The 24,146-nt window shown below is 36.0% G+C and overlaps 1 protein-coding gene across 1 annotated transcript; it reads left to right on the plus strand.

Annotated features, from left to right (window-relative positions):
• The first annotated feature begins 1,785 nt into the window (after positions 1-1,785).
• Positions 1,786-23,291, plus strand: CHORDC1 (cysteine and histidine rich domain containing 1). The gene is made up of 11 exons (XM_030330945.1): positions 1,786-1,942; positions 5,780-5,829; positions 8,855-8,911; positions 10,551-10,708; positions 12,758-12,861; positions 13,515-13,573; positions 17,328-17,398; positions 18,345-18,450; positions 20,363-20,482; positions 21,152-21,214; positions 21,895-23,291. The coding sequence occupies exons 1-11, from the start codon at positions 1,879-1,881 to the stop codon at positions 22,039-22,041; spliced, it is 999 nt and encodes a 332-aa protein (XP_030186805.1). The 5' UTR covers positions 1,786-1,878; the 3' UTR covers positions 22,042-23,291.
• Positions 23,292-24,146: the final 855 nt, after the last annotated feature.

Genomic DNA, 24,146 nt, shown 5'->3' on the forward strand with positions numbered 1-24,146 from the left:
ATAAGAATGATTTAATTTTGTAGCCAAAAGAGGAACATAAACTTTCATGTATATTATGACTCCAATTCTTTGGGGGTTTTTTTGTTGCTGTCTTTTTAATTTGTTTAACATTCATACCAATAATTTATTGGTATGATGCCTGGCAGGGAAGGGACTGGAAATAAATTTATCAGTGAGTTATTTTAGTGATACAGTACTTATTGCTGGGTGATGGAATTATTGGTTTTGTTCCTGATAGATTTCTGCATTTTTGAATTACCTACTGTATTTATTATTTTCTGTTTATAAAATGTTGTAGCTGAAAAAAGTGAGAGTAAACATTAAAAGTATTTGAAAGAACTTGATAATAATCCTGATAATGTTGCACTGGTAGTAGGACACTCAGACCACGAATTTAACCACAACTAAAACTTTGTAAACGTCTCCCTCTCTCTAATTGTGTAAGATTAATTCCTATGGTCTGTTCCTCCAATCCACGGCTGGTGAAATTGAAAGTTGGTGCCACTTACTGGAAACAATTGGCTATACTTATCTTTAAAATCTTAAGTTTATTTTAAGACTTACGCCCTTTACCCCAGTACTGCCACGTCCCAAAACTCATCCTGGAGGGAAATCTGGTCATAGTGCCGATTTATTCAACTCCATTTATGATGATTATGAAACAGAAAAATACTCAGGTTAGGTTAAACGAAGAATAATACATTGTATATCTCTATGTTGAGATTACTGCAAAAATTTAACACTTCTAGATATAAAAAGAGGAAGGGATCATGCGAAGGTAACAAACCTTTTTTTTTTTTTTTTTTTTTTTTTTTTTACGAGGGTGAGAAAATTTTGAGCCCAAAGTTTTGGGATCACTAGAAACATTGCATAGCTTTTTACTTCTACTTAACACTGATATTACTATTCTAAGACTGTCAGTATACCTGCTATCAAGTGTTTGCTTTTATTTCTAATACCCCAAGTTTGGGAAATATACAAGTTGGAACTAGTATCTTTAGCTTGTGCCTGTTAGTGTCACGCTTTTTTTTTTTTTAATAATGCACTCGATGAAATCAGCTTCGGGATAGAAGAATTAAGTACGGGCACACTGATCAAATGGAGGCTTACATGAAACAGCAACGATTTTATCCCCTGGGTCTTAGAGCAATAGTGACCACTTCTAGCTCTGTATCGGATCAGTACTTTCGGTGTTCCGATTTTAGACGCTTTGTATTTTCAAAGTGATTTGACCTCAGTTACCACAATTGCTCCCGATGCCTGCGCTTCTCTAGTGCTCCAGAGACCGGGACAACGGACACACAATCACCCAGGGAGAATGGTCCACCAGTCCTCTCGTCGTTTGCCAAGCTTCCACGTTCTAGGCAGAGGACTCGGAAATACTGCAGGGTTCTGCCCCTACTCTGCAGCAGCTAGGGGGCGAACGTAACAATGCCGTGATTGTATTAATCCCAAAAGCAAGGAGCCTGCGGTGCTGGGGCAAACCCGCTGGGCGGCCGCTTGGCGGCACGACAGAGCCGCAGCCAGAGACGAAATCTGGAGCGAGCACGTCAGCCCCTCGGATGGCATCGCTTTCTGCCTTTAGGGTCTCTCCTCCTCAAATATCCGGACGCCAGCTCCCCGCCCCGCCGCCACCCTGCGAAGTCCGACCTACGGCGTCTGGGCTGTTGCCCGGCCTCCCGCCGCTCCCTCCGCCTCCATCTTCTCTGCGCGCCTGCGCGACCGGAAAATTCGCGAAGGTTCCTGAAGCGGAACCGGCCGTTTCCGGAAGCCGGCAGCCGCCCCAGCCGTCAGACCGGTCGTTGCGCCAGTGGGGTTGTAAGCGCATCCTCTTGCTCGTCCGTGTTTGAATCCGACCCGTAACGGTGGGGAAAGAAAATGGCCCTGCTGTGCTACAACCGGGGCTGCGGTCAGCGCTTCGACCCCGAGACCAACTCCGACGGTAAGAGGAACGCGCCGCCGGCCTTCCCTCCCGGGTCCACCTCACCCGGGGGGACGCCCTTGGCCCAAGGGCGACCCCGGGGTCCGCCCGCGAGCCGTTGCCGCGCTGCCCCCGTCCGGGTCTCTTCTGGCCGCCCTCTTAGCCCTACTGCCCGTGCGCGGGGCCCCTCGGCAACGGCATCCGACCCTCTCCCTGCAGCCACGCGGACCCACGTACCCACGTTCCCGGCCCCCACGTGTCTCCCGGTGGTCCGCTCGCTCGCGGATTCCCGTGCAATTTAGAACATCTTTATCCCCCCGCCCCCACCCGTGTCTTTGGGGAAGCCAAAGTTAACCCGGTGCTACAGAGCTCGCTTAGCGGTTGGTGTGTGTGTGTGTGTGTGCGTGCCAGAGATGGGTGGGAGGGTTGGGTTGCGGGCGAGTTATTTTATTTAGTTCAGCTCGCCGTATTAGTCTATTTTTCCGGAGTTTATTTATGCCAAGTGTTGGCATAAAGTGATTGTTCCTAGGTGTACAGTTAAGGATGTAAAGTGAAAGTTAGTGGCTGGACTAGGTGAACAGCCCATGAATTTGAATTTTGAGTGGCGATTGGGATAAAGTGAGTTGGTTTCTTGACTATCGTGGGAAGTGACACCACTTTGTCAAATTGAACTAGCGGTAATTGCATGTTTTCTATACCCCAGATGTTGGTCTGTCTTTATATCATCTCATTTAATCTTCAGGACACCCCTGTGAAGGATGTATTATTAGACCTATTTAATAGAGAAGCCGGGTTCAACATGGTAGCAGCATGGTTCCTGCATTATGAAGGGAATTAAAATCGAGGCCTTTGACACTCTTTTCCACCTCTAAGATGTCTGGAGCACTTACTTGGTGCACACGTGAATTGGTGACATACTTTAAAATAAGACTCTTGGCAGGATTCTATGGATAAAGTCGAATCTAGTCTTTCAGTCTTGGTGTAATACTCATGTTACTGTCATGACAATTTCATGATTTTTTTAAAAAAATGTGTAACGTTTTATTTTTTGAGAGCATGTGAGCGGACAAGGGGCAGACAGAGACGCAGACAAGAATCCAAAGCAGGCTCCAGGCTCCGAGCTGTCAGCATAGAGCTCTATGCGGGGCTCGAAGCCACGAATGAACGATCATGACTTGAACCTAAGTTGGATGCTCAACCGACCGAGCCACCCAGGAGCCCCAGAGTTTTTATGATATTAATACGTTACTCAAAGAGAAAATTGTGAGATTTCAGTGGATGACAAAATCGAGGAAAAAGAGGTTTTAAAATCAGTTGCTGTTGGCAGCATGCATAAAAAGTAAATTATCTTAGTATCTACACATATTCTACTTTAATATTAAATGAAGAGGAAAGACTGATACTTTGTTGAGTGCGACTATAATGTTCCCAAATAAGTAAATATATTTATGGAATGTTATATACGAGCCTGAAATTAAGGGGGAGATAAAGCCATTTTTTGGAAGTCAGCAGTGTGTGTGTGTGTGTGTGTGTGTGTGTGTGTGTGTGTGTAATGGTATAATGCCTAAAAAGGAGATGGGAGTGGAGGGGAGTGGGAAAATCAGAGTAGACACTCAAGCGTTGTGTGGTCACCAGTACTAAATTCATCAGGGAACGCCAATAAGGTTGCTGAAAATTTAGCTGCTTTAGCAAAATGGGGCTTAGAGACCAAGTAAGTTGCTTGATTTAAGTGGAAAGTTAAGAAAATGGAGATAGGAAGTAGAAGATAAGAGCTAATAGCAAACTGTGGAGTTGATTAGGAGAAAGTTTTATAGAATGGGAGAGGTTTGACCTTTGTATTGACAAAAATAAAAAGCCACCTAAGCTGGTACAAGGCTTTAGTTTGAAACACAAGCTAACTTAATGTTTAAAGGAGACACAGTGTCTTTCACATATTAAACACTTACTCTGTACAAAGCACCACTTCACAGTTTTTTACTTAAGCCATGTATGTAAACTGAACTGGCTGCTAAAGGGCAGAACCAGAATTTGAGCATAGGTCAGATCCAAGACCCAATACTTTGATTTTCTTAACTCTGAACTGCTACTATGTTGGTTTTTACCCATGAAATTTAACTTTGAGCAAAACTGGTAAACCTGGTAAAGGCTAGACAGGCCAATGACCATCTGCTTGTTATTTACATTTGAAAGCAGTGATTTTCAAATTGTGTTCCTACTAGGTGTATGGTTAAGACCTGACTCACACCTGCTACCATTCTGCCCAAACTGACCATTATTATGATTAATGCCTCTTAACGTGTTATACGGTATGCATTTTATGCCTCCATCTATATGTTTGGTATTTGAAAATACTGTTCTCTCTTTGCTTCTGTTCTTAACTTCATATCCCTCTGCTTATTCATTTCTACTTTGAATCTCCTTTTTCAGCCCTTAATTCCACTACTACCCTTAATTAATAAACTATATTGGCTATTACTGTAGGGGTAGGAGGATTTCTGTAAGTACCAGGAATTAATCACTTTAAGGCAACACCAGGAATCAGAGGCTGTGGGCAATTGAAAGCTAAGCAGACAAGGAAAGGTGGGGCAAAGTAGCCTTATAAGAAAATTGCACAGGTGTGGAGCTGACCTGTTTTTTTCCTAAGCTCATGGTTGTGTCTAGTCAGGAAATAATTGTTTATTATTATTATAATCTGACTTTTTAATGTAATACAGTATATTGCCATCTATAGTTAGCCCATTTTCATGAAAGAGTTAGTAGAAATTGATGGTGTAATGGGGAGGGGAGGGAAATACAGAATAACAATCGGTGACAACCCTGAAAACAGACTGTAGAACTTAAAACTTTTTTAAATGAAGTTTGTATCTAGATATTGACACCTGTCTAGGAAAGTTAAATTAGCAATAAGATATTGCTTCAGTTTTTAAAATTTTGAACTTGTCCTTCCAAAATATCTTTTTGGAGAATCTCTTCAGTCTTTATGGATCAGTGCACATAAGCACACTTAAGTTTGATAGCGTTTTTGTAAATAGAATTGGAAGAGGACCGTCAAAATCTTGGAGCTTAAAGTTTTGGTATTAAACAAATTTAACTACAAAGATTAAAGGAATAGAATACAGTTTGTTATAGTTGCACTAGTCTGTATTATTTTTATCTGTAACTATCATACTCTTGAATTAGAATTTTAACTATTACTGTTTAAAAAAATTTTTTTTAACGTTTATTTATTTTTGAGAAACTGAGGGAGACAGAGCATGAGCCAGAGAGGGTCAGAAAGAGAGACACACACACACACAGAATCTGAAGCAGGCTCCGGGCTCCCGCCTGTCAGCACAGAGCCTGGTGGATCTCAAACCTGGGAACTGTGTGTGTGACCTGAGCTGAAGTTTGATGCTTAACCGACTGAGCCACCCAGGCGCCCTGAACTGTTACTGTTTTAATACAATATTATAGTAAGCACTGTGTGCCATGCATCTAACTTGAGCATTTTGTGAATTTTTTTTATTTTTTTTTCAACGTTTATTTATTTTTGGGACAGAGAGAGACAGAGCATGAACGGGGGAGGGGCAGAGAGAGAGGGAGACACAGAATCGGAAGCAGGCTCCAGGCTCTGAGCCATCAGCCCAGAGCCTGACGCGGGGCTCGAACTCATGGACTGCGAGATCGTGACCTGGCTGAAGTCGAACGCTTAACCGACTGCGCCACCCAGGCGCCCCCGCATTTTGTGAATTTTTAAGGAAAAGCAAAGTATTACCTGCATTTGGAAAAATGATTAAAATGTTAACACCTGAAGAAAATAATGATTTTTCTTCATTATAAAGTTATTTTTTTTTCCTTTCTTTCTTTGTTTTTGACCAGATGCTTGCACATACCACCCAGGTGTTCCAGTCTTCCATGATGCCTTAAAGGTAAGAACTTGGTATATTTCAGTGTCTTCATATTTGTATATTAAATTTAGAGGTGTAATACTAACTATTTTCTCATCTTTTTTCCTCAGCTCAGCTTGTGACTTTTTTGCTTTCTTAATGACCATTTTGGGGTGCTTTAAGCAAGTCTAAAGGCAGAGACAGTAGGTGGTGGTCTTAAAGTCTTTCCCAAGTATAAAATTAGGTTCTTTTCATCCCAGCTCTCATTTTCTATACCCTTCATTTCTTCACTTTTCAATTTTGAGGGGAAGTGAAAGCAGTTGTACTCAATCTTAGTTTCTCAGTCTGTTGGGCAGCTGCTGTCTAATAAAGAGCAGCTCTGAATTTGAGGGAAGATTCTTAGCAGTAAAGGGTGCCAGTTGCAGGACAGACAGATATCAACTGTTTTCCACCTGTACTTTCTTGATGTTCTGGAGAATTAGATAATAGAATGTTGTTTGATCAGGTTTTTCTTGGTGGGTTTATTGATTTTTTAAAATTTATGTTAACATGGTACATTTATCTCCATAGATAACGTGTATCTCAAAAGAAAATGTTGCAGTGTGGCTGCCGTGGTTTTAGGTGTTGGCGTACTTTTGTTTTTAGGAACATAAACAATCTTACGTGTTTAAATATTGTTGATGCCTTTTGAATTTTTTGAAGCTTATTTATTTTGAGGGTAGAGAGAGCGAGCAGAGTGAGAACACAAGTGGGGGAGGGGCAGGCAGAGCATCCCAAGCAGGCTCCGCACTCCCAGTGCAGAGCCAGACGTGGCTCCAGCCCAGGAACCGTGAGATCATGACCTGAGCCTAAGTCAAGACTCCCACGCTTGACTGACTGAGCCACCCACGTGCCTGAATTTCTAATTATACCTTCCAGGGAGTAGGTGGACACTTTTGGTATTTAACTGTTAGATAGCCGAGTGTAAATAAACATGTAGCAAGTTTATGTCACTCTGGTTAGTTCTAAGAGAGGAAAACAGAATAGGGCAAGTTGAGACCTGAGTCTTCCTTCTTACGTCTTTTTGGCCTCTTTGAAAACTCTTTGGGGATGGAAACTGTGCTTCTGTGGAAATACTTTTGCAGAGGAGTGGGGGTATTTTATGTTTACTGGACTGCCGTTTATTCTGTGTTACTTAGTGTATGTTTTTCTCTTTCTTCTGCTATATTTTTCTATCTCCTAACCATAGACCTACTTCACTTCTGTTTTGGGCTTCCTATTTTCTCTCATTTAGTTCGTTTGTGTCCTTAAATGTCATCTTTGTGCCAATGGCTTCTACAAAATATTTCCATTTATGTGTGTCATTTGCTCCTGCAAACCAGTTTTTAAAGTGAACTCTTATTCCAGAAATAGCCTCTCAACTTCGCTGTTCTTTTTTTTTTACTACCCAGCTGTTAATCTCCCTGTTGAATTAATCTTAATGATCTCACTTTGAAGTAATTTTGTTTCTCTCCTTCTCAATCCTACTGTTCATAAGAGCCCTATAAACATTTCTTGAAGACCTGAAATCCAAAGACTATTGGATTTCACAGCACAAATACATAAACCAGTATAATGTCTACTGTTGCCTGTTTATTGGCAAATAAAAGTTAGAAAGAACATTTTAATATTTAAATTAGAAGTGGCATAGACAAAGAAAAGAGACAATTTCTCTTAAGAAACAACCTTATACTTACATACTTAAATTTATCCTTCATTTTTTTTTGCTGGGGACTGTGATAGATCCAAGATTGATACTTGGGAACAGCTTGTCTATTTCATGTATGTATCCTGGTCTCCCCAGAATATCTGCTGTAAGTCTTTGTGCAAGACAATAAAGCTTTTTCTCGTGTAGAATGACTTTTCTGAAGACCGTATTATCAATAGTAATTAAATTCTATATTTCAGCATTATAGTAGGTTTTCATCTATATTTCAGTTCAGAGTAAAAGATAATTTCAAAATAAAGGAAAATTTGAATTATAGCATATTTAACATTTTCTTTAAAATAATTTTGGGGGTGCCTGGGTGGCTCAGTCAGTTAAGCATCCATCCCTTGATTTTGGCTCTGGTCAAGATCTATTTGTGGGATCGAGGCCCATGCGTTCAGAGCCTGCAGCACAGAAGCTACTTGGGATATTCTGTGTCTGTCTGTCTCCTCCTCTGCCCCTCCTCTGCTCGCACATGTGTGCTCACTCTCTTTCTCTCAAATAAATAAACTTTAAAAAAAAAAAAAATCTTGTAAGTGCATAGTGTGGAAAAAATCACTACCAAATTCTTCATACATTATCTTGAGAAAAGCAGTGAGGCCCAAATGGGTATGTGCAAATCCTAGCCCTTAGTATAATTTGAAACATCCCACGTTTTGAAACTGCTGCATTTTTATTTTCTTATTCTCTGTACTACTTTGGAATTACGGATGACAACTTAAAGCCATTTTTTGGTAAGCCACTTAGTATTTTGTTTAGAAGTCACACACGGCATTAGAATTTCTGTGTATTTATGCTTGTCACTGAAAAGATCATTTAACCTAACAATTCTTAGGCTGCTATGCTAATCAATCTATGGTGTTCTGGAAATAGACTGATTATTGTTGGGAAACAGCTAGTGAGTTCTTTAGAAGCTGAATTGTGATAATCATCTCTATCTAACTTACCAGATTTTTAAAGTAAAGCACCTCACTTACTCTCCAGATCCTTTAAAATATATGATGTTTTTAGAAATTATAAAGTGTTTCTGTTCTAAAATTCAGTTACTAGTCTTGAAACCAGAAGCAGTTTTTGTTTCCCTATTTTAAGGTGTTTCCTTTTGTGATCATTCAAAACACAAATCACCTCTAACATTGGTTAATTAGGGTTTTTTTTTTTAAATCAAAGACTAAAAATCATTTCACTTGATTAGATAAATCATTTATAACACTTCACAACTGTGAAATCTATCTATGTGCCAGTCACTGTGAGATTCAAGGAGATAAGTGCAAGTAGACCCTTTTAGTGGGTTGTGGTTCTCTGCAAATTCAGTTTTAAGGTTTTTTTTTTCATGTTTCATAGGGTTGGTCTTGCTGTAAGAGAAGAACAACTGATTTTTCTGATTTTTTAAGCATTGCAGTAAGTATTCACTTTTTTCCTAGATTATCTCCTGAGAACGTACATACAATGTGAAGCTCCACATTTGAGGAGTCTGATTTTTGGACACCTATTAAGTAGTCTGTTAACTTGCAGATAGAATCTTTCTTTTAAAGTGGAACTCACCTCCCTTGATAGCCTTTAAAATAAGGAATTCGTCTGTTTCAGAAGTAAAAGTTTCAAGATACTAATTACCCACATGTCAATTTAGGTTTGTCCTTGGTGTTAGTGGTCTTTAAAGTACGTTAATAAAGAAGTGGTAGGTAACAATTTAAGGCATTTTTAGTGAGGAACAATATATTATTATCAAATCTAACATGCGCCAAAATGTGCCATTTATTTTGTATGCCCTTAAGAAAGAAAACAAAAGCTGTTAATGAAATGACATGCCATTGAAGTTCTGTATGATTTTTAAGGATGTTACAATGCATGTATGACTCCATGGAATGTGAAAAAGGTCACTAGCATTTGTTGACAATTTACCACATGCCAGATTTGACAAATACTCTATTGTTTGACTTAATCCTCTCAAAAAGTATCTTAAGTGCCATAATCTCCATTTTACTAGTGAGGAAACTGAGGTTTAAAAAGATTAACTTGCTCAAGGTCGCATGGGTAGTAAGTAGAAAAACAAGTTTATGCTATGGATATACTATAAATAGATAATCATGAAGCATAATTCAAAGGCTTCTTTTAAAATGCATTCAGATGTACATTAACAACTCAGGCAACAATAGATGTTGGTGAGGATGTGGAGAAAGAGGATTGCTTTCGCATTGTTGGTGGGAATGCAAGCTGGTGCAGCCACTCTGGAAAACAGTATGGAGGTTCCTCAAAAAATTAAAAATAGAACTACCTTACGACCCAGCAATTGCACTACTAGGCATTTATCCAAGAGATACAGGTGTGCTGTTTCAAAGGGACATATGCACCCCCATGTTTATAGCAGCACTATCAACAGTAGCCAAAGTATGGAAAGAGCCCAAATGTCCATCAACAGATGAATGGATAAAGATGATGTGGTATATATATACAATGGAGTATTACTCAGCAATCAAAGAGAATGAAATCTTGCCATTTGCAACTACATGGATGGAACTGGAGGGTATTATGCTAAGTGAAATTAGAGAAAGACAAAAATCATATGACTTCACTCATATGAGGACTTTAAGAGATGAAACAGATGAACATACGGGAAGGGAAACAAAAATAATATAAAAACAGGGAGGGGGACAAAAGAGAGTCCTAAATATGGAGAACAAACTGAGGGTTACGGGAGGGGTAGTGAGAGGGGGGATGGGCTAAATGGATAAGGGGCACTAAGGAATCTACTGAAATCATTGTTGCACTTTATGCTAACTTACTTGGATGTAAATTAAAAAATAAATAAATAAAAAATAAAACAATTAAAAAATAAAATAAAAAAATAAAACAAGTTAATAAAAAATGCATTCAGATGTAATAATTGCAAATTTGGAGTTCTAGTTTTAGTTTCTTAAAATAAGTCTGTGTAATGAAAGTGGAGAAAGCATACAAGAGATTTTATTAATAAAGAATTGAAAACTAATTTGTCAGGGCATATGAAACCCATGATAAGCTAACTCTCATCTGTCACTAACAGGGCTGTACGAAAGGTAGGCATAATAGTGAGAAACCACCTGAGCCAGTCAAACCTGAAGTCAAGACTACTGAGAAGAAAGAACTTTCTGAATTGAAGCCTAAGTTTCAGGAGCACATCATTCAAGCCCCTAAACCAGTAGAAGCAATAAAAAGGCCAAGGTAAACTTTATACAGTTGTAATTTTTGTCACAATTAAATAATAGCATTTGATCCTGGTATTTTATGATTTTATATAATATCATTTATAGCTCTTGTGTAGATCACTTTGATGTTCCCTTAAGTATACTTTTCATTTTTTTTCCCCTTTACCTTGAGGACATGTACACAGTAAATTTCCATCGCATATGTGTTCACTGTGTCATCATAATTTTGTCCAGAGCAGAAGAGCCACACATCTTTCTTGTGACTTAACATGGCTTTTTCACTGTAGTATGGAGAAATTGTTGTATAAAGAACAATTTGTAGTATAAAAGATACATAAAAGTATAAAGAACAAATTGTAGTATAAAGAAATTGTTGTCTGGGAATCCGTTTGGGTTGAAAAAGAACCTAGAGGCCTTCCTATCCATTCTTGTGCTGTTTTCTTGAAGAGCATCTAGGACATTCTTCACAGAAGGATATTTAGTTTCCTTTCAAATAATTCTAGTGAAGAGGAATTTACTTTTATTATTGTAAAGCATTCCATTTTGTTACTAAGTGTGTATTCTTTCTTAATATTGAGCCAAATCCTGTCTCTTTAATTTGTCCATGCTTTGTCGCTTAGAGCAAGCCTAGTCACTCCTATTTTCAGATGCCTGAAAACTGATAATGTTATTACTTACAAACTTTTTATTTATTTGATTTAGATGCAGATCTGTTAAACTACTTTTAAAATACCTCTTGCTCATTTTGCAATAGGTTACACAAGTCCTTCGTAGTCACCTCATCAGCTAAAACTCTGTTGTACACGCTCATACAAGTGTGTTGGCTAACGCTGTTACAGCAGGCCTTCTTAATGTTGCACTTGAGTGTTGTTTTAGAACCAAAATATGAGACTCAAAAAACATGATTCTGTGGCCTCAAATATGGCTCCAGTTGATATTTTTATTCACACCATGGATTTAATGTTTTTCATAATTTTTTTTTCCTGATCTTACATTTAATTTAGGTAAATTTATTTAGAAATTTATAGCATATTGAATAATACTGGACCAAGATAAGAAGACTGAGAGACTTTGTGACAATTATTCATTTAACCAAACTACTTAGAATTATTATTATTCCATCTTCACCTTATTCATAATCATGAGAGAGTTTATCAAATGCATGGCTGACTGATTTGCCAGTTAAAAAAATTATGAGAAAAACACAATTTTGGCATGACTCATTCTTAAGTATCACAGTAGTGTCTGCTGTAATTGACAGTATGAGTTAATATTTTCTTTAAATAATGGACTACTAATTTACTTAAGAGAAATTAAGTATTTTGTCCTAAATTCATTTGGTGATATTGTAGAAATTATGAGAATACAGGATTTTACATACTTTGGTAATACTTCTACATCTTACTTATAATAGTTGTTTTCAATAAGGATGTGGAATGCATAACCTAGCATTTCTATTTTTGTTGTTTTTGTAAATATTCTTAATACTTATTGAATGGCCTTAAATTGTACATACAACACTTAATCGTTATGAAGGGGCACTGTATTGATTTTTAATCCTACTAGAATTGTCTTGTGATAGAATTGTATATGAACATATAGATGTATATACCAGTGTCCACACTAAGTGAATTATCTCCACTGGTAGGAATATGGATTCACTTAGTACATATTTATTGCCTGTTAGGCTTATGCCCAACATTTTGCTTAGGTGTGGAATGTAAAAGTACTTCATGATCCCTTCTTGGCAAACTTGGAATCCTAGTCTTTATTTCCTTTCCATTATGGATACTGATTAATAATTTACTGTGTTGGCAATAGCATGATTATTTGAGACTTAATATTTTAATATCAACTTTCCTTTTAAAATTTAGAAGTATAGGTACACTATGGCAGTTATTTGTAAAATAGTATTTAATGTGAAAACCCTGATTCATGAGGCATTTGGCTTCTTTTTATAAATAGGCTCTTAGTGTATTTATTTTTAGTAAAAACAAAACAAAACAAAACAAAAAATAATGTTTTGGTACATCACTAATGGTAATAAAGTTTAAAAATTCTCTAGCCCAGATGAACCAATGACAAACTTGGAATTAAAAATATCTGCCTCCCTAAAACAAGCACTTGATAAACTTAAACTGTCATCAGGGAATGAAGAAAATAAAAAAGGTAAGATTTTATTTTATAATTTTTTTTTCTGTACAATTAACCAGTTATCTAGAAGATAAAAGAGACAGTGTAGTTCACTGAATATAAATATGAAAGAAAAGGTAACATTGTAGTAAAGAATTTATTTTGCTTTCTAAATACCAGTAATACCTCAGAATGAATTGGTTTATTCCATAATGTCTGTATTAAAATGAAAAATTTAATTAAAAATTTGTTTCTTCCATGATTCATCACTTTTTTAACAGTTAAATTTATTTTATAATTGTACATGTTTCATTGGGCATGATATAAAATATATTCAATTTTTTCTGACCTACACTCTATACCACGGGGGAAAGTAGTACCTTTTTCATGATTTCCCTTTCACAAGGTCAAGATGTTGGATGTTGTATTGCGGTATAGGATAGAAGCGTGTCATGTATTATTTGGAGACATAGGCAAAATGTAATCACAATAGTTGATTTCTTCTTAGTTTTTTAAATATAATTACCTGAAAGGTCACCTAGAAAATAACTTAAAATTGTCTTAAAATAAGTGTTTTTTAAATTTAGATTATTTTTTCAAGTACTTATTTTATGAAAGAGGTTACTTAAGAATAACGCCAAAGTATCTATCTTAATGTTTCTAATTTGATTTTCTTTTCTTTGTTTTAGAAGAGGACAGTGATGAAATTAAGATTGGGACCTCATGTAAAAATGGAGGGTGTTCAAAGGTATATATTGTAAAATTTGTGTTGGGTCATGAAAGAAAAATTTTAATTTTCAAAGAAGAGAGTGCAGTTTACTGATTGAACAAACTTTTGGGTGCCTGTTATGTGTTGGTCAGTGTGCTTGGGCTAGGGCTGTGAACACGGATAAGAGACTCTGTCTCTGACAAACACCATATCTGATAGACTCATGGGAATAAGTCATTCTGATGCAGTCAGCATTTACTGAGCACAGTAAATGTGTGCCAGACATTGTTTTAGGGGCTAGAAATACAGTATTAGGTGAAGCAAAAATTTCTCCTGTTGTGGAGGTTATACTGTAATTTAGGGAGAAGGGTAACATGTAGGTAATTAAATACGAATTTAGATAGATATGAAGAAAATACAGTGAACAAGGCAAGTAAAGGTATTAAATAAGGCTATTAGGAAAATCCTTTTGGAAGTGACACTAAATCAGAAATCTAAATAATGTAGCAGGTGAGTTATATAAACCTTGAAATTGATATGGGAGCAGTATATGTAGAGCTTTTAAAGCTTGGCTATTCAAGGAATTATGAGAAAGGTCAGTGGGACTTGGTCAGTGGTGTGAAAGGTAGGAGTAAGCGAGGTAGGCAAGATTATGGCAGTTTTTTTAGGGCATAATGATGGGTTTGGGCTTTTTTCTTCTTTTTAAGCATACTGGGAAGCCATTGTCTATTTTAAGGAGGAATTTTAAAAAGATCTCTTTGGCTGATACGTGGCAAATATATTGGCGTAATAGGGGAATTGGCAGAAGGAAAACCAGCTAGGATGCATTTATAGAAGACCAGGCAGTGGGAGTGGAGAGTATTTTTTAGAAGTAGTTAAATGTGGGATGTACTCAAACATCCCAGTGAGAATTTTCCCCACCCCTCTAGGTAAAATTATGTGCCCTCCAGCATCTCCACTCTCACTGCCCTTTTGTCTCCAGGGCACTAATGACCTTATAACATGCTGGTTTTTTTGCATATGTATTTTACTTCTGTAGATCTATCCCAGCTGACTTTCCCTTCCCTTCTCCTCTCATGTAAGGTTTATGAGAAAAGAATTTTGTTGTTGTTCTTTGCTGTATCTTGAATGCTTAGAACAGTGCCTGCCTGGCTCATGACAAATCACGCAGAATGAATACTATTTCAAAGTATTAGCAGGAATTGCTAATGAACTTTAAGTGAGGGGGACCTCGAGCTCCAGCAGCTAGGTGACTGGTGACACCATTAACCAAGAAGGAGAAAACATGATTAGGGGAGCAGGTTTGTAATTTTCCCTCATGTTAAGTTGGAGATCACCTTGCTTATTTAGGGATGGAAATGGAAATGTATTGACATACATGTAGGGTAGAAGTAGTAGATAAAAAAGAGTGAGTACTGGGGTGGGGGAGAGACAGTGGAAGTGGTAGGATAACTGCAGTAAGATGAGAGAGAAAACATCTCAGTTGAATTTTGAAGAATGAGTGCCAGTCCTGTAAATGGACAAAAGGGAAAGTGTGTCTCAAGCAGAGGTGATAGCAGTTTCAGGAAACAATAAACAGTTAATAATCATGGTACAAAATTTGTTGGTGTGTTGAGGTTAAAAGAGAGACAGGCCAGAACTTTAAGGGCATTTACAGTTTTACCATGCCCACAAGTGAGATCTTACTGTAGGTTACAGAGGCCATTAAAGAAACTTTTGATCTTTTTCACTGAAAAAATAACATTAAAAAGTAAGTAAGTTCATAGCTTGAGGGATTTTCACAAAACCGAGCCCCTCAGTATATCTTTTCCCAGCTATTATTTTCTCCCAAAAGTAACCACATTTTTCTATCAGTATAGTTTTGCCTATTTTTGAGCCTAATGTGAATAGAATTACAGACGAGGTGCTCTTGTGCCTGTCTTCCTTTGCTTCATGAAATGTATGTTAGACTTCTCTTTGTTGGCATATAGCTGTGGTTTGTTCATTTTCATTGTTTTAAAATACGCTGTCGTGTGAATGTGCCATTCAGCTTACCCTTTCTTTTGTCCTTTACATTTTTTGACTAATGCTACTATGAACATTTTTGTGCCTGACTTTGGAACACGTGTGTACATTTCTATTAGGTATATGACTAGAAAAGGAATTCCGTGATCATAGGGTATGTATATGTTCAGTTTTGACAGATATTTCCTCATAGTTTTCCAAGATAGTTGTATTTCCACACCTGCCGCAGTATATGAAGCTGATTGCATTTGTTCTACATCTTAGGAACGCTTTGTAATATCAGTCTTGTATTTTAGCCATTCTGGTTAGTGTGTAGTGTTCCCATTGTGATTTTAATTTGCACTTTCCCGATAATGATGTTGAGTTCCTTTTTGTTTGTTAATTGGTCACTTGGATATCCTCTTTTGTGAAATGTCTGAAATCTTACACCTATTTTTCTTTCTGTTAGTTGGCTTCGTCTTACTGATGTTAGGAATTCTTTTTTATTTTTCATTCAGAAGTACTTTGTTGGAGAGGGACACTATACATTTTCATGATCTTAATAATGGCTTTTGATAAAAAATCTTTTTAATTTTAATGAAATGCAATTTGTCCATTATTTTTGACTAGCACTTTTTGCGTTGTTTTTAAGAAATCTACTTACTTTAAAGCCGTGAATATTTCCTCATATGTAGAGGCACATTTAAATGTACAAACCACCTGGAACTGATAACTGTGCAAGGTATGAGGTAGATGACTGCAGATAAGAGAGTGATTCATGTTTTAATTAGTAAATGAATTAGAACCTGTTAGTGTAGTCTCATTGTCTAAGATCTGGTAGTGATCATGAGGAAGGTTAGCAAATTAAACCGATAGTTATTTTCAAGCTAAATTGATAGGATTTTGTGATAGAAAACATGGATGGAAGGAGAGGTTTTTTGTTTTTTTTTTTTTTTTGCTGCTTTGGGAGACTGAATGGATATGGTGCCATGAAATAAGGTGGGAAGAAGAGTAGGAGTTGGGAGTAGTGGGGAGGAAATGAAGGGGCAATAGTGGTTAAGTTCAGAATCTAACATACTGTTTTATGTGCTTATGGAATATCTTTAGGAGATGTGCATTTTGTCAACCCAGTACTTTGGATTTACAAAAAGTAAATATACAGAATTTTATTTTCTGTACTTGTAGGTAGTTGCTATAAATACCAACGTAGAAAATATACTACTGGCTGCATCTGTGTTTTATTAACATAACTTTTTGTGAATTCATCTGTAGGGCCTTCACCTACAGCAGCAGTGGGGCCCGGATCTTCCAGACAAACCCTGGATATATTTATAGGTCTGCAGCTCATTTTACCCTTCCTAGGGATAAGAAATCAGCAAAACTCCTAGACCTTCCAGAATTGCTTATTAAGTCGTAATGTCCACACAGAGTTTCCTATACACATAAATCATGCCTTAACTATATTTCTGTTGGGAATACTAATTCCTTGGTTTCAGTATTGTTCTATAAACTTAAATACCTGAATATGCTTGAATGTGACCTCATACCTGAAAGTCTGAGAGCATCTTAATGTATCCCATTGCCTACTTTTTATTTGCCTTTTTCACAGGGAACTAAAACTTAACTATAGCCAAAAAGGAATTATTTTCCATTCCTTATTGGAATGGCCTGGGGTGAATTTATGAATGTTCTAGGTAATTGTTATTTCTTGAGCATTTTCATAGTTCTTAGAGGTCACCAGTACTACAAATGTTGATGAAACATAACGTTGAGATACGAAGCTAATTTCTTCTTCTTTTTTCTCTTTTAGACATATCAAGGTCTACAGAGTCTAGATGAAGTCTGTGTATATCATTCTGGAGTACCTATTTTTCATGAAGGGTAACTTAATACATGACTAATTAAAACTTTATGGTAGAGGTTAGAAAAGTTAATATGCCTGTAAGCATTATTTGCCGTGCAGCATTATCAGGTTTTTTATTTACATTGTCAACATCTTTAGAGTCACCTAGAATGTGGATTTTGTCTTTTTACACATAAGAAAACTGAAACAATATTACAGTAAGTGGCCATTGTGATCCAAACATCATGTTATTCCTTATTTCCTTACTTTTCAGTGGGATACTCTATTTGGGCTGAATAGTGTTTAGTTTGAAGAACTGTTCTGTGCACTACAGGACTCTGAGAATTTTGGCTCTGTGCCACAAAGACACTGGCATTGTGGCATCCAAGAAACCTCACACTTTCCATAGCCCTCAATTGAGATCTAGCTCCCCTTCTGTATTCTGAAGTTTATAGACATGCAGTACTGTGTTAAAGTCTTCCACTCTTTTTCCGTATTCTGCAAGACTCAAACCCAAAGCTTTACTGTAATTTTTATCTTTCTAGTCTCAAGTAAATAATAGTGGGTATCACCTACTTTAGGACTGACCATCACAGGTTGTGTAAATGTTAGTTTTTAGTTTGTTTGCATATTTTCACTTTCCTGGTTTATTAAAATGGGATTTAAAATCTTTGGTTATACCACTTTTTGGTAGCTCCATGAGGAAGCTGGAATGTGAACAATTAGTGAAAAGCAGGTTTGGAATTTTCTGGTGGTTTTAAGCATCTTTAGTCAGGAGCTCCAAAATTGCTACAATAAATGGCATTCTGGTTTTAAAATGATTAGTCTTCTGATAGTTTTAACTGTTTAGTACCTTAAACACTTTGTTAGAATACTAAACTTGCACATTTACTTATCTTTTAAATTCACACTGTCGCTGTACTACTTCTAGACTTAAGTAGCTGTAAGATTTTATTTCTGAAGTTTTTCTATGGTAATTTAAAGGATGAAATACTGGAGCTGTTGTAGAAGAAAAACTTCAGATTTCAATACATTCTTAGCCCAGGAGGGCTGTACAACAGGGAAACACGTGTGGACTAAGAAGGATGCTGTAAGTAGCCTTTTCAAAATAACACATTGGGGTGTATTCATCTGAGTCATTTTAAAAAGGTTAAAAATTATTCTGTCTTCAGATGTAAAAGAAAGTTTTTCTGTCTCATACAGTAAAGATTTCATATTCCTGAAAATTAAAGTTAATCTGAGTCAAGTGCCCAGAGCACCGCCCTTTGATCAAAGTAGCCATTATGTACAATGATACAAGCGTGCCAGTTTTTGTGAAATTTTAAAGCCTGCCAAAATTGAAGAATGTGTTTCTGTAATTCCATAGCCTGCTCCCACTTTTTGCTTTTCAAAAATCACTTTTGAGTTCATTTGAGTTACTGATCACTTAGACTTCTGATTCCCTTTTGGCCACTTTAAATTTCATTCAGCTATTTACAATGCAAAAACACTCCATCTAGTGGCCAAAGAGGAGGATGGCAAACTTGTTGGAATTGTCTTGAATGCCTCTGCTTGCTACAAGGTAATTTATCACAACAACAAAAAAAGCATTAGTTCCTACTTCCCTAGATAGCTTTATTAAAAGATTTAGGTTGTGCAAATTAAGTGTCTAAATCCCATTAAATTATAAGCAAGCAATTTATTGCTCAGTAAGTATGTGTTGGCTGCTGTAATGTATTTTATAATGTATTAAATTAGTTTTATATGTTGTATTGGCACTAACAACCCCACTAACACAATCAGCCTTTTCATTATATGTGTCCTTTAACTTACAAAAAAATTGTAAATTTTCAGAATGTTTTAGGGATTTATTCATTCTCCATTTGAATATTCTGTAGTTTCTGATTTTTTTTTTTTATAGCTTCTGATTTTTAATAACATATGCTTTGGAAGTGTAAATATATCCTTCAGGTTATAATGATTCGTCTGCCACAAAACTTCCAGGGATATTTTATTAGCAGAAAGACTTAAGTAAAGTCTCTCTGTACTTTCCCCAAGGACCTAAATTTTAAAAGTTTTAGCTTGAAAACATAGAATGTTTTCTGTTATACGTAGAAGTTTTCATAATATAACCCTTGATGAAATAATGTTTTTGTTATTTTTTCATACACACAGTTATCAAGTATTAAGTTGGTATAAGCTGTAGCTTAGGGCACAAAATGTAAGTGCTAGAAGTACTTTAAATTCAGTTAGCATAATTGGACCAAAACGTAAATACTACTTTTTCAACAGTAGTGTCTCACGGTTTCCTGCATTATGTGGCTATGCTGCTCTCATTTATAAAACAAATTACAATTTGTCTCTTTTTAAAATAGTCATTGATAAAGCACAGTGTTCTACTGGTAGGTAATAGTTACTTCCATAATAATAACCAAAACATTACTTTCACAAATCCCCACTTTTTTCTGCATGTTATTATGGGAGGAAAATAATTATTTGAAACAAGTAGCGGATAGTTGTAAGTAGTCAATTAGTTCCACTTGTAGAAATTGGAAATTTCAATTTGTAGTCAGATTCCAATTTATAGAAAATAAATGGAAGGCTTTTATGCATCAGGTTAAGATGTCTGGATTATTTCATTAAGCAAATGGTTTATTTTAGTCTTTGGAGAACGTTTTTATGACTGCTTAGTGGATTTCAGAAATGTTAAACTTGGATAAAGTTTAGTAGGAATTCTTAAGTTGTCTTTTTCAATGTATGTTAATGCTGTGGTTCCAAAAGAAAACAAAAAAAAAAGGGAAGAATAAGCATGTTCTCCAGCCGTAAAACTATAAAGATTCTTTGTATTGTGATAGATTTTATTGTTTAAGCTTTTGGGTGAGAACTTAAGAAGTTGCTTGCCCTTAAAAACACTAAGGGCTCAGTTGCACATAGTTATTTTTTCTCAGTTGTTTGGTCAGATTACTCATTTTTAGAGGTCATATGGCACATAATAAATTCATAAGGTTTTTCTTATATTACAGGGGAAAAAAGTCGTTCCATGTAGACATGACTGGCATCAGACTGGAGGTGAAGTCACCATTTCAGTATATGCTAAAAATTCACTCCCAGAACTTAGCCAAGTAGTAGCAAATAGTACATTGGTAAGTATACGAAATAATTTTGAGTAAAAATTGTCTCATATATTACTCTTTATTTTCATGTATTATCAAATCCATTATATATATTGTTGATTTTAAAACTTTTTAAATCTTTTCCATTTGAAGAAATAGTTTGAAATTACTGTCAGAAACTATTTTAAATGAAAATTTCTGCGTAATTAGTTCTGAAACATTCTGAAAGTACTGTAGTACTTCAAGATTTATCAAATAATATAGTACCTAGTTTTTAATATGAAACTTTAAGTTAATTTTTCTTTTCTGTGAATGGTTTCCTCAAATTAAAGAAAAAAATAACAATATTGGCAGTTTCTTAAATACTTTAACTGATTTATATCAAGGGGCACCTGGGTGGCTCAGTCGGTTAAGTATCCGACTTCGGCTCAGGTCATGATCTTGCGGTTTGTGAGTTTGATCCCCATGTCAGGCTCCATGCTGACAGCTCAGAGCCTGGAGCCTGCTTCAGATTCTGTGTCTCCCCCCTCTCTCTGCCCCTTCCATGCTCATGCTCTGTCTCTATCTTCAATAATAAATAAACATTAAAAAAAATTTTTTTAAGTGATTTATATCAGTATGTTACTTTTATAATCATTGCTTTAAATCCTATTCCTTCAACTTGGATTTGATCAGTTATTTAACTTTATTATTTTTCAGTTAAATGTGCATATTGTATTTGAAGGAGAGAAAGAATTTCATCAAAATGTGAAATTATGGGGTGTAAGTATTAATGAATCCAGATTTTTTTTTTTAATACTTTAAAATACCCATTGGTGCAGTAAAAAGGCAGTACTTTGGAAATCGTTGGTGTAAAGTAGGTGTATAACTTTACCATTCATTCTTACTAAAAAGTTTAAATCTAAGTATATAAATGCCCTTAGAAGCTTGGAGTTTTGATTGTTAACATAGACAGGACCACTGCTTTCCTCTAAGACTTAAAAAGAACACATCCGGTAAAGAAGATATGGTATATGTACATATATATACAATGGAGTATTACTGGGCAATCAAAAGGAATGAAATCTTGCCCTTTGCAGCTACGTGTAGGGAACTAAAAGGTGTTATGCTAAGCGAAATTAGAGAAAGACAAATATCATATGACTTCACTCATATGAGGACTTTAAGATACAAAACAGATGAACATAAGGGAAGGGAAGCAAAAATAATATAAAAGCAAGGAAGGGGACAAAACATGAGAGAGTCTTAAATACGGGAGAACAAACAGTTACTGGAGGGGTTGCGGGGGAGGGGGGGATGGGCTAAATGGGTAAGGGGCACTAAGGAATCTACTCCTGAAATCATTGTTGCACTATATGCTAACTAACTTGGATGTAAATTTAAAAAAATAAAAACAAAACAAAACATCCAGGCTTACCATAGCTGTCTCTGCTCTGTCACAGGTGATTGATGTAACACGAAGTTATGTAACTATGACTGCAACAAAGATTGAGATCACCATGAGAAAAGCTGAGCCTATGCAGTGGGCAAGCCTTGAACTGCCTGCAACCAAAAAGCAGGAAGAACAAAAAGAAGATTCAACAGAATGAGTTGACGGGGGAAAAAATGATTGCCTATTTCAGAATTCTTAGTATGTGGTAAAATGTTGGCTTGCTGCTGTAATCTTTGTTGTTGCTGTCGTTGTCGTCATTGTTGTTGAGTCTGGCATTTCAGGGTCAACGGTAGGTTGTAAAAGCCAAAGTCAGGTTATCATTTTGTGCCTCCCATCTTTTTGAGTTACCTAAGGTTGATTATTCGTTTCTCCTCACTTGATAGAACTGTAGTTGTGTCCTGTACTTGAAAAGCTAGAAAACAGCAGTTTCAGTATTTCTTGGTATGATATTATGTTTAGCAGACAGGTATAAAGGAACATTTGTTTGGTTCACATCTGTTCCTATTATCCCATAATTAGTAAAGCCAAGATGGAATATCCGATTTTTAATTAGTTTTTTCCATGAGTTTGTGTTCCTATAATACTTGAAAATCTTTAAGGAAGACATGAAGCTCTGCATTGCCTTCTCGGGAAGGTTACTTGCTTTAGAAGGATTAATTCTGAGGTAGTGTAGTTTTACTAGTTAAAGAGGACATATATACATTGATTCACAAATTGGAATTTGTTTGCAACTAATTAAAACATCATATCAGTACCTTTATTACTTGCCAAGTGCTATGATATAAATGTATCAGAAACATTATAAATAAGAGTAGAGAGGTATCAATTTGGTTAAAATTTGCTGTTAAGACCAAGCAATAATGTTAACCATCTCTTTTCTGATTTTTTTATAAGGTCTTTGTATGGTGTTATGACTAAATTGTACTTGATTTGTAGCCTACACCCTCTTAAAATCTTTAATTAGTTACATGTAAAGAGAAATATATCTATAATTTTCCACCTCTGATGGAAAACTGTATCTATAAAACTGTAGACTTAAAGGCTTATGGAAATACATTAGAGTATCAAAAAATTAAATATTTAAGCTTTGCTTTATGAGAAATACCTATTACATGTTAACTAAAGTAGCTTAATTCTTTTGGAGTTTTTTTAGGCTTTCATAAACAGCTTGACAATTCTAGGTGATACGATGTTGATTATATATTATACTTCATTAGATACAGGTATCACAGACTTAGATTGTTTATGCCAATTGAACCCATTAAAGGATAATTTACTTTTTGAGGCAGTGCAGAGTTCACCAAGAAAACTAAAATTAAGAAATGTTATGAAGGCCAGAACTTTGGCACAGTTTAAGCATTTTGGGTGTGAATTATGCTTATGTAGATTAAAATGATTATTTCCCAATCCCCTTGAGTGTTTTTCTTTTGTTCTTACAAAGAAAAATTTACAAAAGTACCGTTTTTGAAGTATAGGTTAATAGAGGGTTAGGATACCTTACTCCACTACCCTTAGCAAATAACTACTGAAGGTGGTTATGTAATTACTGAATGATTTAGCACTGTTACAAATAAAGACGAAAAATCTGGCAACCAGGCTTTCATGACACATGGTATTAATGAAATACCATGGCCAGACATTTTTGGCAGTACAGTTGGGACAAAAATAGAGCATATACAACTTGGGGTTGTATTTAAATTTTTTTAAATTATCTTTCATAATTAGGAACTTGGGTTTATTTGAAGACATGAAATCTTATTTATTAAAGGGAAAGGTTGATACTTGATTTGACTTGAGATAATGATTAATATACCTTTGTTAATGTTTTCTTCTTGAGGCTATTTTTCCCTAAACGATATCTTAATGTTACATGCAATTGAGCTATTATTCAAAGCAAGTGGATTAGTCACCCAAGAGTTAGTTACAGAGTACTGACACTGTGTGTGTGTGTGTGTGTGTGTGTGAGAGAGAGAGAGAGAGATAGCGAGAGAGAGAGAGAGAGAGAGAGAGGTAGCTTATATAGTCTGGTTACATTAGTGACCATTCTATTTCCTTTCTTATTCGTATGAACATCTGATTTGTTACCCAAATAAAAATCTAAATGATATTTTTATCTTAGACTCATACATAAAGGGACACAGTTATAATTAAGTAGAATATGTTTTACTTTATCAGAAAATTTTATTGAGTTTATTTGTTTCTCTGGAAATATACTTTATCTTTCTCAGCATTCAAAAAATTACTGTAGCAAAGCAGTCAAAA

Source organism: Lynx canadensis, chromosome D1 (assembly GCF_007474595.2).
Source record: "Lynx canadensis isolate LIC74 chromosome D1, mLynCan4.pri.v2, whole genome shotgun sequence".
NCBI lineage: Eukaryota > Metazoa > Chordata > Mammalia > Carnivora > Felidae > Lynx > Lynx canadensis.

Coding starts and splice junctions, on each gene's coding strand:
- CHORDC1 (XM_030330945.1), top strand. CDS start 1,879: ATGGCCCTGCTGTGCTACAACCGGGGCTGCGGTCAGCGCTTCGACCCC. Junction 10,709..12,757: donor GAAGCAATAAAAAGGCCAAG/GTAAACTTTATA, acceptor AAAATTCTCTAG/CCCAGATGAACCAATGACAA. Junction 21,215..21,894: donor AAAATGTGAAATTATGGGGT/GTAAGTATTAAT, acceptor GCTCTGTCACAG/GTGATTGATGTAACACGAAG.